This window comes from Anthonomus grandis, chromosome 4, assembly GCF_022605725.1.
Source record: "Anthonomus grandis grandis chromosome 4, icAntGran1.3, whole genome shotgun sequence".
In the NCBI taxonomy this organism is placed as follows: domain Eukaryota; kingdom Metazoa; phylum Arthropoda; class Insecta; order Coleoptera; family Curculionidae; genus Anthonomus; species Anthonomus grandis.
The window spans coordinates 19434789-19449179 of NC_065549.1; the positions used below are offsets into that span (position 1 = coordinate 19434789).

Here is a 14391-nt window from a genome sequence, read left to right on the forward strand (position 1 = left end):
AAATTACAAGGAACCACCCCTTAAAATTAAAGTCATCACTTATGTTACACCCTGTATACCAAGCGACTGACCTCCAGTTTAAAAGAAGAAGTGTCAAGAAATGTCTTCCGGTTAAACAGGCAATGACGGAAAACAACTGGATATGTCAAAAGGTACTTTTATAGCAATTCTATCAATATACCAAATTTTATTTGTTTATCTTGAAGAGTAAAGTGTTCCCTTTTTCCTGTGTCACCCGGCATATTGATCAAATAAAACATAGTTATACTCAATCTACCTTATTAAATCTTTAAATCGAAAAATCAAGTTGAAAATTTTGCAGAGGAAAAGAGAACTGTACTTAAATGGCCACCCCACTCCCAGATTTAACACCCATTGAATAGAATTTGAGACATCTTAAATCGCCGTTTTCGAATGTATTCCGATTTAAACAAATCATATTGGTCACAAATTCCTTCAGGAACTTTTCAAAAGTGGATTACTCCGTGCCTACAAAATGCTTAGGTGCTCCAATTATATTTACGCCGCAATAAGTTACAGAAACAAATATACTTGTCATCTTAAAACCTTTCCAGATTTTTTCCATCAGCGGTTTCTAACTAGAGATAAAACCTGGATGCACCAGACCTATTTTTATTTTTTTAGTGTAAACTAGATTTAAATAAGAATTCTAAGAAAATTAGTATAATATTAAGTCTTAAACTTACGAGGACAGAAAATTTACTTTCATATTAAAAAAAAAATTCCCTACCTGTAAAAGATCATATACATTTTTTTTTTTAATAAAATTAATATAGGCTCTACAGATAAATGAAATAAAAGTTATTCAATTAGAATAAGCAGTATAAGCACATATTTCATGTTAAGTATGTTGCACTTTGAGACCGTGAACTGAGTAAGACAATATTTATTGTCGGTAACTACTTATTTATTATTTCTAATACCAATTATGTTATAAAGTATTACATACTATTTTTTATATTAAATAAATCAAGTTTAGTTAAATCTGGACTTTTAAGTTTCACACTTTCTAATTCGGAAGAAAAACAATGTATTTAGGGACAAAGCTGTCAAAACTGTACACTTTTGACAAGTGAGAAATCTATTAGCATAAAATTCTTAATCGTCTTCGAGCACAGACAAAACCATCTATCGTTTTGTTTTTTTTTTTAATATTATTGGGATCTGAAAGGTTCATCGTTTAACTGATACTGTATAACGTGGACTTTAGCAGCAGTCGCACACTTGCACGGTTTGCGAACTTAATTTTAGTCTATGAATTCCTCTATATACCCTCAGAAACCATTATGAATTTTCAACGCCCTGATTTATAAGACCCGATGAAGCTCTTGCGCGACTTGATTACGGGAATGCCATTACGAATAACGAAGAAAAAATCTATGTAATTTTGATTTTTTTGACAAAACTCTACTAAATAATTTACTAGTTTGCCTCTTTCGCAATATATACGCCTAATAGGAAATTCTTTCGATATTAACTTTATATATGATCATTTATTAAAATATGGAAAAAGTACAACAACTAGCAATATGTAATTATACTTTATAACAATTTACCATAACGATAACACGTAAAATTAATTATTTTTGTTGATCTTTGTTGAAAAATTATTCTTATTTATCTGATTAAAATGGGATTAGAAACAAAAATTATATGTCCAGTAAAACAAGTAAAAATAAATAAATTATAAAGTATTTTTATAATATTATTATAATCCTCGGAAAAGAATGAAGTAAATTTTCAGTTAGAATCAACTTTTAACTCAACCAAAGTCTTTGAGATCATTCCAACCATTTTCAAATGGGTTCAGGTCAGGACTAGCATTACTCATGATTTTCCCTGAATCATCTTCAAATTCTGCAAGTTACATGGAACTAACTCTGCGTTATAAAAAAGATCCCGAAACATTTATATTTCCTCCGCTATTTTAAATTAAGTACGCGTTGTATACTTTTTTATACATCACATTTTCTCATCACTTCGAATACGATACCTGACTGATGCTCAACTGATATGTTTCCTTGCCAATTTTTATCTCACTTTATCAATTTCTTCTTTAAAAGCGTTTCTTTTTTCTGGATATTTAGCAAAACTTAGCATTACTTAAACAACTAATATTCTGAATTAATTTCTGATTTCCATGTATGAAGTACATCAAAAGGACTATTTCAGAAACAATCCTGCTCTTATCAAAACGCCACTTTTTTAATATTTCAAATGATTTTCGTAGCGTGATTAGGCTACGAAAGTTTTTTAGCTTTAGATTACCACGATTTGACATGAATTATTATATTGGTGACAGGAATTTTATTTCAAAATGTTGAGTTTTCCATATTCTGTCAAAAAAAAAATAGATGACATCATATCTTTAACATCTATATCATTAAAAAATCAAATGGCAACATCAAAATGCTTGAAATTAACAAATTAATTGAGGATGTATCTAAAATAATTTCCAAAATTAAGAAATGTATAACGATAATATTTCGACGATACACCATTTAAATCCACTTGTTTCTTTTTTGTCCTGTCTTACCATTTACCTCATCCTCTCTTACCTGGCTAAAATGTTTAGTGTTTTGTTTAGGTGGCATAAGTAAATCATCTGTCAAATGTGAATTTTCTGTAGTAACCAATAACTTTAAATTTATTTTTTATTACCTTTAATAATTTTACCTTTAATTTTTAATTTATTTTGTCTGAAGAAAGTTGTCGCTATATGGTCAAGTCCTAATAAGAAGGACCTATAATTTCATATAAATGAAATTATTATTCGTGAGAACAATCCACCAAGAGATGGCGCTAAAACTAAAATTTTTACGGCGGACATTTTATTGTGATATATTCCAAAAAAAAAATATTTTTCTTTTTCAAAAAAAAAAAAAACTTGTTCGTTAAGGGATTATACCAATTTAATTAAAAAAAATAAAATTAGATGATATACATAATAATTATACACAAAATAAAAATACTCAAATAAATTGAACGGCCAGATTTAGTATAAGACTGATAAACCCTTTCTTACCGAAAAATAATTTTCATTAATGAACTGGTCAAGTTTTACATTGCACTCCTGATGAAAATAAAAGTCCATTTTAAATACCCAAAACACAAATAACCGGCAAACCGCAACCGTGTGGCTGTTAAAAACCCCGATTGATGACTGAATTGAATCGATAGCTATTGATGCCTCTTATTGATAATCGAATAATTTTGAAGTGTTTATGTAATTTTTCGAATTAATTGCACGATTAATTTCTTTATTGTTTCTAAATCTGATGTTGATGAATATCAACATCGTATAGATAGATTTAATAAATTTTCTCTTCTAAATCTTGATCTCTGTTTGGCAAAGACAAAATAATAAATTTATTATTTAAGCTCTCCATTATGCTTAAAAGTAAAAACAGTTCTTACACAAATTTCAAAATTGCAATATAATAATGCAAGTTTCAGCAATATTTCAGGACCAAAATATAGTTTTAAAGAAAAAATGCGAAAACGGCCCACGTTGGGTACCACAATATACTTATAAGAAGCGCATCTATGTATACTCCACAAATGTCCAATATTGGGCGCCAAAATGTTAATTTAAAAACACATTTAGGCAGAATTATATTATAACTACAGGATTGTTTCCACAACATTGCATTCAAAAGATTAGGTAAAAGTAAATTACTGTACAATGTAAAGCTTAGGCTTTACATTGTACAGTAATTTTCTAATAGAGGCATTTAATAATAATTATACAATAATCCATATTCAAACGTTGGTCCCCAAAATATAAATGATTTTTATTTAAAAACAAAAAACATCACCAATGTGCAGGTTTCAGATTGAGCCTCAAAATAAAACAGTTCCTATAGGCAAGTTTTACAATAAATTTCAATCTTAAAACTTACATTTTAAGAAAAAAAAACTTCTCACGTTGGTTGGCAAAATATATTTAACACTAAAAACGCGTTTACCGGATATTTTGTTAGATTTGTAGGATTTTATTAAAATTCTAGAGCAGAGTGTGTTGGTTCTATTTAATGTTTTAAAGACAAATGTTCGAAAATTAAGTTCCTAGTTCTTAGGGATTTTATAAGTTCCTAACCAAACATTAAAAATATCTTTTTTTTACTTAATATCTGTTGCAGATACCTTTTTTTTTAATTTATTCTAGAATATTTATTTATTTTAATTGTTCCGAGTATTCGATAATGGCTTTAAAATACAAATTTCATATTTATGGGATGCTTGACAATTATTCTAAAAAAATGATAGTTCACCAATTAAATTCAAACGAATAAAAAATAACTCAAATAGGAACGAAAGACAGTTTTTGGCACACAGGACATCCAAAAGATAGATGTGCGCCAATTTCTGATGCAAGCAAAAAAAGCGTCTTTTCATATACATGTTGCATGAATTACTAATCACGCTGATTGCCAAAATATAACCAAAATTATGCTTTTTAGGGTTCTATTAAATTTCTAGATTTATTTTAGGATTTCGATTAATAAGATTTTTTTTAAAAATTTAGTGTGATACTACAGTCTAGCGATATATTCCGATAACCTACAGATTGGGCAAGAAACGTATCCCAAGAATTTTACAAGATTTAAACAATTACTAGCTGATACCAGGGTAAAATTAAGTGGAATTTTAATAGGGAAACCATTAATTAAATACAAGCCATTTATAAGAAAACTCATAAACTGCAATTGAAATAAAGAAACATTTCAAAAAATTTCAGAATGTTTAAGGAAATATTAAATTTCTACACGATTTCCGTTGGGAGTTAAGGAAAACTTTATACACAGTTAATGTTCCTTTAATTTACATATAGCAACTACTAGTAATTCGAGGCTGAAATCTGCTAGCTAGAATGATATATACTCATCATCAAAATATAAAAACCAATAATTTCCTTTGATAAACAGTTTCTTTTCAGTTATCCAACTTACACCACTGTCCGCATTCAAAAACTGATTAAACTTCCAAGCCAGCTGTCCATTACAAAAACCTTGATTCTGGAAGTCCATTTTGTTCCCAAAAGAATTATCCACTACACCATCCTCACCAACAAAGTCCTTCCCTGGAACCACTTAATATAATTAAGAAATGCACCACTAGAGGATGTTTTTTAAAGACCGCGTTAGACCAACCCGTACGCACAGAACACCCGGCACTGGAGGAATCGTATTCGTAATGTATGTAACTTGTATGTGTGTACCGGCTACATGTACTGACGATATGTTCTATGAATATGTAATAATAACCCAAGCTCTATGAAATGTTTCGCTTGTGTCTCCGCTTTCCCCCCAGTCAAGCCCGTTCCTCTCTTCTAGTAGAAGCGAGGGAAGGCCTACGATTTTGTTCGGTTGGCCAGAGTACGCCAAGTACGGGAATAATAGATTTTCAGTCTAAGGGCTTTTTGCCTTAAATTAAAGCAACGAACCACTCTAACTGCAAAACATTAGTTAGTTAAATTTTTCTTGTAAAATTTCTGAAGCAAGTCTCATTCATCTTGTCTATATTTTGTCCAGTTCATTGGAAATTTTCAAGTTGCCTCACATTTTGATTTTCAGGTACACCTATTATATTTTGATACATCTATATTCAAATGGTAGACATTAGCGGAACGTCTTCCTCCTTAACTATTTGGAAAATTATCATTCAAATCTTGATGAATACCTTAATGCGTTGTAAGAGCTATCCCTCTTGTCAAAACCGGTCGTCTTCACAATCTTTTGTTTTATAAACTATCATTAAGACTTCAGTATTGTCCTACTTATCAAAATCTATATATCGGACTAAACAAATAAAAAGCCTAGTTGGAAATTCAAAACCAACTTCACTTGATTGCTTTTGTAAATTTGAAATTTACCTGCAATTAGTTGTTTTTACATTAATGTTCTATTCTGTTTTTCATTCAATAGAGCTCTTTTCATTTTAAAGAGATCTCTTCTTTTTTAAGCAGACATGCGATATATTTACATGGAAACGATTATCATTAGATCTTGGGTAAATAACGATTAGTCAAACAAGCATTCAAATCTTATTGAGCCCTGAGCAAATTGAAGGTTAAAATGTCTTCCAATGTGGCATACACAAAAACACGGTACTGGTAATGCTTAGATGAGGTTAGGTTTAACTACTCTTCGGGTCATCAAAAGAAACTTAGTCAATAAAAGTCCAGATGACATTGAGAAAGTTTATTAGCTTATTGAAAAAGTTAAAAATGAATCAAACCTCTGGTCACCATGGTCTCTGATCCATGATATTACTTAAAGAACCAGTGTCAAGAATATGGTGGAGGTTTAGAATAAAGCGTGGTTATGTTAATCACAAATGTGACTAAACAGATCGAATCATAAGAAAATTTCGTCGGAGCACATTCATCCTCTCGCGGGCCAACACGATAACTCCCGCCTCGCCTAAAAAACGACCTGTATCCTGAGGATCTGTATCCTAACGAAATCAATCTTTTTCTGCAGGAAATCTTGGGTTTCAGAAACGATGAGAAAGGAGAGCAGTAATCAATTAATTCGCTTCTTATTTCTTTAAGTTCCTTTAGGTTTTCTTCGCATAAATCTTGGCTTTCAAGTATCCCGTTAAAAAATAAATGATCAATTAAATTTCTTCAGCTAATTTAACTAATGGAAACTCATTGTTTAAATACTACCAAAACCTTGACAAAAAACTACCACCAATGTAGTGTAAGCAAGCAATAGCGAAGATTTACCAAGTGCATAATAATTATGCACAGGTGCATAAGAAGTACACAGTGCACCTCAAACATAGATGTGAAGAATCAGAGGAATTCCTTAACCAACTTCCCTTTCATTCAGCCTTATTAACGAGTATTAACATCAAATTGGGTCAAAGGATAACTCCCGTCTCGCTTAGAATACGACAACTCGCATCATAACGAAATCCATATTTTTTGTGCCAGAAACTCTTGGCCCAAGTGACCTAATAAACATCCTCAAATCCCGTTCAGAATCGCTTTAAATGGTTTTAAAGATTTTGCAAAATTTTACTTCACAAGTTCCTTCTATTCGACAGGTAGGACTCCACACACCATTTGACGAAATTGACACACTGCGGCTAGTGCACGATTGGATTTAACCTGTGCAGCTACACGTTGTAGTTGTATTCTTCTATGACTTGTTTTTGCAAAAGGAAACGAATTATGAGGGATGATGAACAAACCTTTATGGTTTTTTTCCAATGAAGTTCTACGGTTCTAAAAAAAATTTGGCGGCGAAATTCTTCTTTCTAATCATAACATCTTCCAGATCTGTTGTGATATTAACGACGTTCAATGTTTTGGGTGGTCTGTATCTCGCTATTGATCTCGATCCGATAACATGTGAAGCGATTGAGAGAGAGTAGCATTTAATAATTTTCTGATATCAATCACCCGACTTGGAGATCGGCCACAACTTCTGCTTCCTTTAGGTCTTCCCTGTACAATAAGCCCGTTCATACACTCACTCCGACTGATCTGCCAAAAAATCTAGGAATTCGAGAGTATATAATACTGGATCAAATGAGATGGAAAGATGGAAATACCCCAGCACAAATACGCAACAGAAAATCTTAGGCAATGCCTTAATTTAAAAAACAACAATGCAACACCGTGAACTAGATTTGTTATTGCAAGCAAATATTAACTTTCGCACGCAAGACCTGAATTGCCCAGACCTGTATAAGCCCAAATCTGCCGTTTAATTGACAAAAAACAATGTCTTGGTTGAGCCATGTCTTTAAGACGATGAAAAATTGTCTGATTTCTTTGGTCTGAAGAATGATATTTCAATTAAAAATAAAAAGAAAAAAACATTGCATCAGAACTGTGTGACTCCTAATTTTTTGATCGATTGCAGACTGATGAAAAATTACGAAGTTAATTTTTCTTTAATATGGAAAAGTTGTTTTCTCTCTTAGGTAAATATATTTGTGTAGAAGGCCTCGATACAGGGACACCGTGGCATAATAAAATTCAACTGACATTAAATCTATGACAAAACTGTTTACTGTCCGCTGCTATAACGATCCATCATTGAGCGAATCGAGTTTTTATTTAAAAAATATAAATAAATCAACATTTAATTTCTTAAAAAGGCCAAAAACCGGTCGAAAAAAACTGATGGCTGGTTCTCGATAGCCCGGGGGTGCTAATCTTTTGGAACACCTGGCTTTTCAAAAATTGTATTTGTCACCGCGAAAAACCGTCACCGAGATTTTTTTTGTTATTGATAAGGTTGATTAAATAATAGCTGATTATAATATTTGCCTACAGGGTAATCAGCAAAATTGAAAGCGTGGGTCGTATGTAGGTAATTTATATTATCTTTATTTATAGATAATAGAAAATCCTTATAGCGTATGAATCATTTATAGCACGTTTTGACATTAAAGCCTGGATTTTGGCATGTAAAGATTCAATGGACATTCAGGTTTCAGTAATTTTAATAAACAATAATGGTTAAATAAAAAAAATATCTGCATCTTACTTTATTTATATTTTTATGAATTTTGTCGTATTAATAAGATCATTGATTTATTATTTATCGAAATATTTAAAAAAATAGGTGAGCATGGTTTCATATTTTTAGTTTTAGAAAGAAACCTTGAAGCCTGAAGTTCAATTACAAATTGCAAATAAGGGATATCCTACAACCAAGTTGTCAAAAGAACTTTAGTAAAATTTTGAGAGCTGTAATTTTTATATTAAAAGTTCTTTTCTTATTAAGATATCACAAAATAATTCATTCAGGATCAGTGACTCGTATCAAACGGACTAAGAACCCTATAAAAAGATTGCAAAAATAGTTTTTTTTCTATTAGTGTTTTACTATGTTTATATTTCAATATAAAATATTAAAAGCTTCGGCTTTGTTGGGAGTTGAGTGAGGAGTACACCCAATCTCATCCTATTTCATAATTTTTTCCATAAATACCAAGTATATATGGTGTTTCAGTTTCTGGAAAAAATACTTTAAATAATGCTAGAAAAACTGCTTGGATAAAGTAAAAAAAAGATTATTAATTGCATGAAAGAAAAACTATTTTAACTGCAAAAAGCGCATCTACAGATGATAGAAGAAGCACGAAATTAAACTCAGACCAACAAAATAATTGTAATAATACCTAGCCTAAACCCGCGGCTATGCCCGCGTGGATGGCGGAAATCTTTAGTAAAAGGTGACTGCTTTGAACAAATTGACAGCTTCCACTCCAAATACTTGGATTTGTCAGCAATGTGAAGGTAACATGATGGGTACGATGCCATACAGTATTAAATGTTTTCCACTTTACCAATTTCACTTGGGGGATGAGCTGTTCTGTATTGTTGAACAGTCAATCGTCATTGCAAAATTGGTAACAAGTTTGCGAAAAAAACCATGCCTATATTTTCCGATGGTAAAAACTAATAGCTGTGCAAATTTTTACTCAATTCTGTATTGTGGCCCTTAATAAGCGAACACAGCCACAGACATGAACCTTTATACGTATAGGTTGTTTTCGCAAAAAAAAAAAAATTCAAATAGCTAAAAAAAAAAAAATTACTCTTCTAAATTTAGGACAAATTTTTATACTAGTGTTCTCCAATAATGTATAACTATTCTTAACATAAAAAATTGCCTGGAGGAAACAAGTAAGAATTAAACGTCCCAAAATAAGAAAATAATTTTATGATTTGTTACTTTTATGAGAGCTATTACAACTACATGTCTAAAATATTAACCGATTAAGAAAAAAAGAAAGAAAGAAAGAAAAAAGAAAATATGCGTAAGACAAATCTTGCGTACAAGCATCCTAAAAACTAAAAAATTACACATTCATAAAGAACCAATACATGTTTTTAAATATAAAAAAAAAAAATACATCAGCAAAAAATTAACAAAGGAGGTTTAAAAATAAATTAAACTGAAGTTAAAGGGAAACAATAATAGAACAAAATATGAAAATTATGTTAGCATAGTAGCACAGGTCAAAAGGTATCGTTAAAAAATTCATCAAGACAAGCTAAGCAATAAACTTTGGTTAATAACAGTGATTTTCACTTGCTTTTGAATTATTTAATATCTAATGTTTGTCTAATAGGTAGAGGAACACGATTGTAAATTTTTTTACTACGGTCGATGAGCGAGTTTCTGATAAGGGAGGATATAGGACTCATGTCTTGCTATTCTTTCTGTCAAACATCCAGAGCATAATTTTGATGATAGATTTAGGATATGATAATATAATGCGAAGTAATACCGTAATACCAAGGAACTTGCAGTTTTCTTTGTTTTGTAAGGGGGACTCTTCACATCATGCCCTCGACGTCACACTTAAACGAGAATCTTTACGACTCCACAATATGGTAGTATCATCAGCAAACTGAACCGCTTTGCCCTGCATTTAATTCATTTACATACAGCAAAAATAATAGAAGTCCTAACACTGAACCTTCAGGTACTTCAAGATTAAGAAATCTAAAATCAGACAAATAACCAGATACTGTAATTATCTGAGTACGATTTGATAAACATATATGATTCCAGCCATTGCAATACCACACCCCTCAAACCAAATTTATTGAGCTTAGACAACAGTATTCCAGGCTCTACACAATCAAATGCGTTGGATAGATGACAAAACACTGCCGCCGCCGAAGGAGCCTGCTGACCACAATCTAAATCGATTTGCAGATAAAATGCTATTATGTTGTAAAAAAGGCAAAATTCTGCTTTTTGCAAGTTTTTCGACTATCTCAAAGAGGGTAGGCAAAATAGAAATTGGACGGAAATTACAAGGCTCATTCAAATCCCCACGTTTATGAAGATAGATAACAACTGCCTCTTTTAAACATAGGGGAAAAATGCCATTATGCCAGAAACTGTTTATGGCAGGAACCAAGGAATTCAATGCTGAGTCAGGCAAACACAGTAGGTAGTAGCTTTGAAGATATTCCATCAGCTCCAGATGATTTATGTTTTTTTAAGCTTTTAAATGCATCCTTAACTTCGGTGAGATTAACAGGATGAAAGGTGAAAGAATGTTACATGCTTGAACAATAAATGAGAAATATTACAATAATCGTTTAAAATATTTGGCCTCACCTCTGGTTCAGATTTTTTTTTATGACAATGCTTAAAATCATTAATTGCCCAACACTCTCTCTGCCTATTTGATGACACATTGAAGCGGTCACTATAATATTTAGCATTTGCTGCTTTAATTGTCTTTCTGTATAGACTACGGTATCTGATGATGAAAAATAATGTATGCATTAGTTGTATATTTGCCCAACTTGCAGTCATACAACGGAGATTTTTAGCTAAAATTCTGACCCTTGGTTTACTATTTCTCATCTTATGCCTTTTTTTAGGAAAATACTTATTTATCTTGTCACATAGCACATAAAAAAAAGAAGGTAAATAGGTCAGGAGCCATTTCAATTGCATTTCAATTTATCGAGGATATATTATAAGATTATAGACTTATGATAAAAAAATAAAGAGCGAACCTGCTTGGATGAACTTGGGAATGACCAACTATGTGGAAAAAAAAAACATGTCAATTGGTGATAAAAAAAAAATCTGTCCGTTTGTCTCTCATTTCCGGAAAATATACTTTTCGGATTTGAGAAATTTCAGCAATTATCAAATAATAAAAACGTCAAAGGGCTGATGCATCTCCTTAAAGCATGTTGCCGTATACATATTAAAACAGAATTCTAGAAGACATATGATATCAGCTCGAGACAATGACTAATATTCAATCAGCTTTAGTCACGAGTGATATAAAAAAATATCAAATCTTATGTCAGTCACAAAAAAGACGCAAACGAATTCATTACGCCCCAAAATCCGAATGTAGATAACCATGAGCGAACAACAAAAAATAAACCGAAAATAGATTCACTGACGCGATAAGCATCGTAAAAATGCCTTTCGGTGCACTGATAAGGCCAGCGTCTGATTCGTCGGGTCAAGTTGTGTAATAAAATTGCGGACAATGGTTAATTCGCCGTTTCCCCCCTGTCGCCGCCGGACCCCCTTCTTGTCCCCCCCGGCCCGTAGCTCGCCCGATCTATCCTCGTGTTGCTGCCAAGCTGTCTCGATGAACGGCCAACGGCATGGGGGACTACTATTGACCTAGACTGGCCGGAAGCCTAGAGATATAAGAATTACATTGACCGTCACACAAATGATAAAAAAAAACTAAAACACTTTCTTGAACAGTTGAGCAAGTCTTAGGTTCGACTTCTCTACGAGTCGTAATAGTTTGAGTTGATCAAGAATTGAAATTATTTATTAGCAAAGGCGTGTCATCAGCATAGCTATAGGAGCAGATAGAGAAGGGATAAAAAATACTGCAATGTCTCGCTCTTTTCCATTTATATATTTGTGAAAGTACATTCAAATGTAATGTGCTTGAGCTACCTCTATTTGTTCAATCAGGTTCAAGTGTGATAAGGCCCAAACATAAATTCTAATTTTTTTTAAACAAAAAAGAACTTTTCGAGGAGTTTAAATGCCTTCTTTTAATTGCATAAAGTCATGCATTTCATTTGGACAGGGCTGAATATTTATTAAAATATATTGTATTTCCGCGGTGGCATTTGACATGGTTATTTCATTTTGTATAGTTTTAATAAAATTCTCTTCGTGAACTTAATATATAACTATCAATTTATCAGTATCCAAAGGATTCTTAATAAAACGAAAAACATGGTGCTCCATAATTTTCTTTGTTACATGATCATGATTAAGCGAATTTTGAAAAAAAGGAGTGGTGTCTCAAGTACATTGTTTAATTTGCAAGGTGACCATCCAATTTGTCCAGAATCCTCCTAAGAACTAATAGAAATAATCTCATAAAACTAAAAAATATGATATTCAGAAAAGTATATTTTGAATTCAAACTACTCGAAAATTTTAAAAATAAATGATGAATGGCATCCGATGACAACGTTGAATGTTCAAAGTGATCGCCCACTTGTATCTCAACTTATCCTAACTTTTCATTTTGAAACACATTGTTGCCTGTTTACCCAATTAACCCGCTATTACGCCTGTAGACTGCATTTAGATCAGTTAATTTATACACTACTCTCGTTAACCCTTGAGCAATTCACGCTATTCTAATATAGGTTTCTCTTTCATTTAAGTTCCCTGGCTAAATTTCAAACACGAAAGTATAATTATTACTTATATCATGATGGTCGATTACAAATATGGATTTTATGTTTATCAAATCAATATAATATAATAACATTTAAAAAAAAATTACAGTGACTTTGCTTTCAAAGTTTGAGTAATCAAAATTAGATAGTGTAGAACTTTTAGCAAGGCTTAAGATCTTCTAGCAATAGGTATCTTCTGAATGGTGGCAAAACGTAGTACTTTCACCTTTTCCCTTTTTTCCTAACTGGTGAATGCGGTGGCTGACGAATGATTATAGTGTCGATTATAAAAAACGTTTTGAACGGTCAGAAAATCAAAAAATCAAGAGCATTGAGGCATTTATATAGTTCAATATCAATGACTAGGTGTTCCACATCTGTAAGAGCTTTTTTACTTTTGCTTAAGTTTTCTATGAGTTTCACAGAAAGCACACCAGTTGTGGTTTTTTTACATTCACTTGGCTTTTCTGACCACCTCTATTGGGATGGCTTTGGTTTCGACGTGATAAGTATATATATACGTGTCGTTACCAGTTAGCTTTTGAGCATATCTGGATGGTCCTCGACGTCATTCAAGACCTCTTGACCGATACTCATGCTACGGTTATACTGGTCAAAATTTAGCAACCTCGGAACAACTCAACCCAAAACAAATGGGCCGACATTTTTATTAAGAATTTTCAACACTGCTTTAAAGTGTTTATCTATTGTTGAGACCGCTGAAGCGTTTATTATCACTAACATCTTCTCGGTCTTTTGAAGAAACTGTGCCACTTGTCAACTTTTCTTACAAACAACTTTACAGTCTTTTCTCTATAGTCAACATTTCTAAGCTTTTGTTGAAGCACTTAATTTAAGTTTTCATAGTAAATTTAAAAAAGTTTTTAGGACCTATTTGTTGCACTAAAACAACTTCAACCTTTATATCTCAAAAAATGCAATATGACTAATAATGTCAATATAATAAAAGGTGCTTCAATAAGAACGCAAGATTTGAATTGCGCGCTATGTTTGACAGTCATAATGTCACATGATTATGACGTAACAGATGAAGTTGACAGATGGGAATTGGTAAACATGGAGCATTACACGGTAGAACAACACGTCCTGATTGTTAAAAATTATTGTTAAAATGGTGAAAGTTTGTTTGCCACTATTCGTAAAGCGCGTCCAATTCCAGACCATAATTCATC

General features: G+C 32.1%; 1 protein-coding gene across 9 annotated transcripts in view; it reads right to left on the reverse strand.

Moving 5' to 3' along the window:
* The window catches only part of LOC126735107 (protein daughterless), a 104487-nt gene that overhangs the window by 43090 nt on the left and 47006 nt on the right, over positions 1–14391 (reverse strand). The window contains exon 1 of one of the 9 annotated variants that reach the window (XM_050439031.1): positions 4974–5276. The exons of 7 other annotated variants lie outside the window; for them this stretch is intronic. In XM_050439031.1, the coding sequence (XP_050294988.1) occupies positions 4974–5051 (78 nt within the window). In that variant the 5' untranslated portion in view covers positions 5052–5276. Of the gene's footprint in view, positions 1–3046; positions 3197–4973; positions 5277–14391 lie in introns of those variants that run through there. One more of the 9 variants, XM_050439032.1, reaches the window with a different exon arrangement.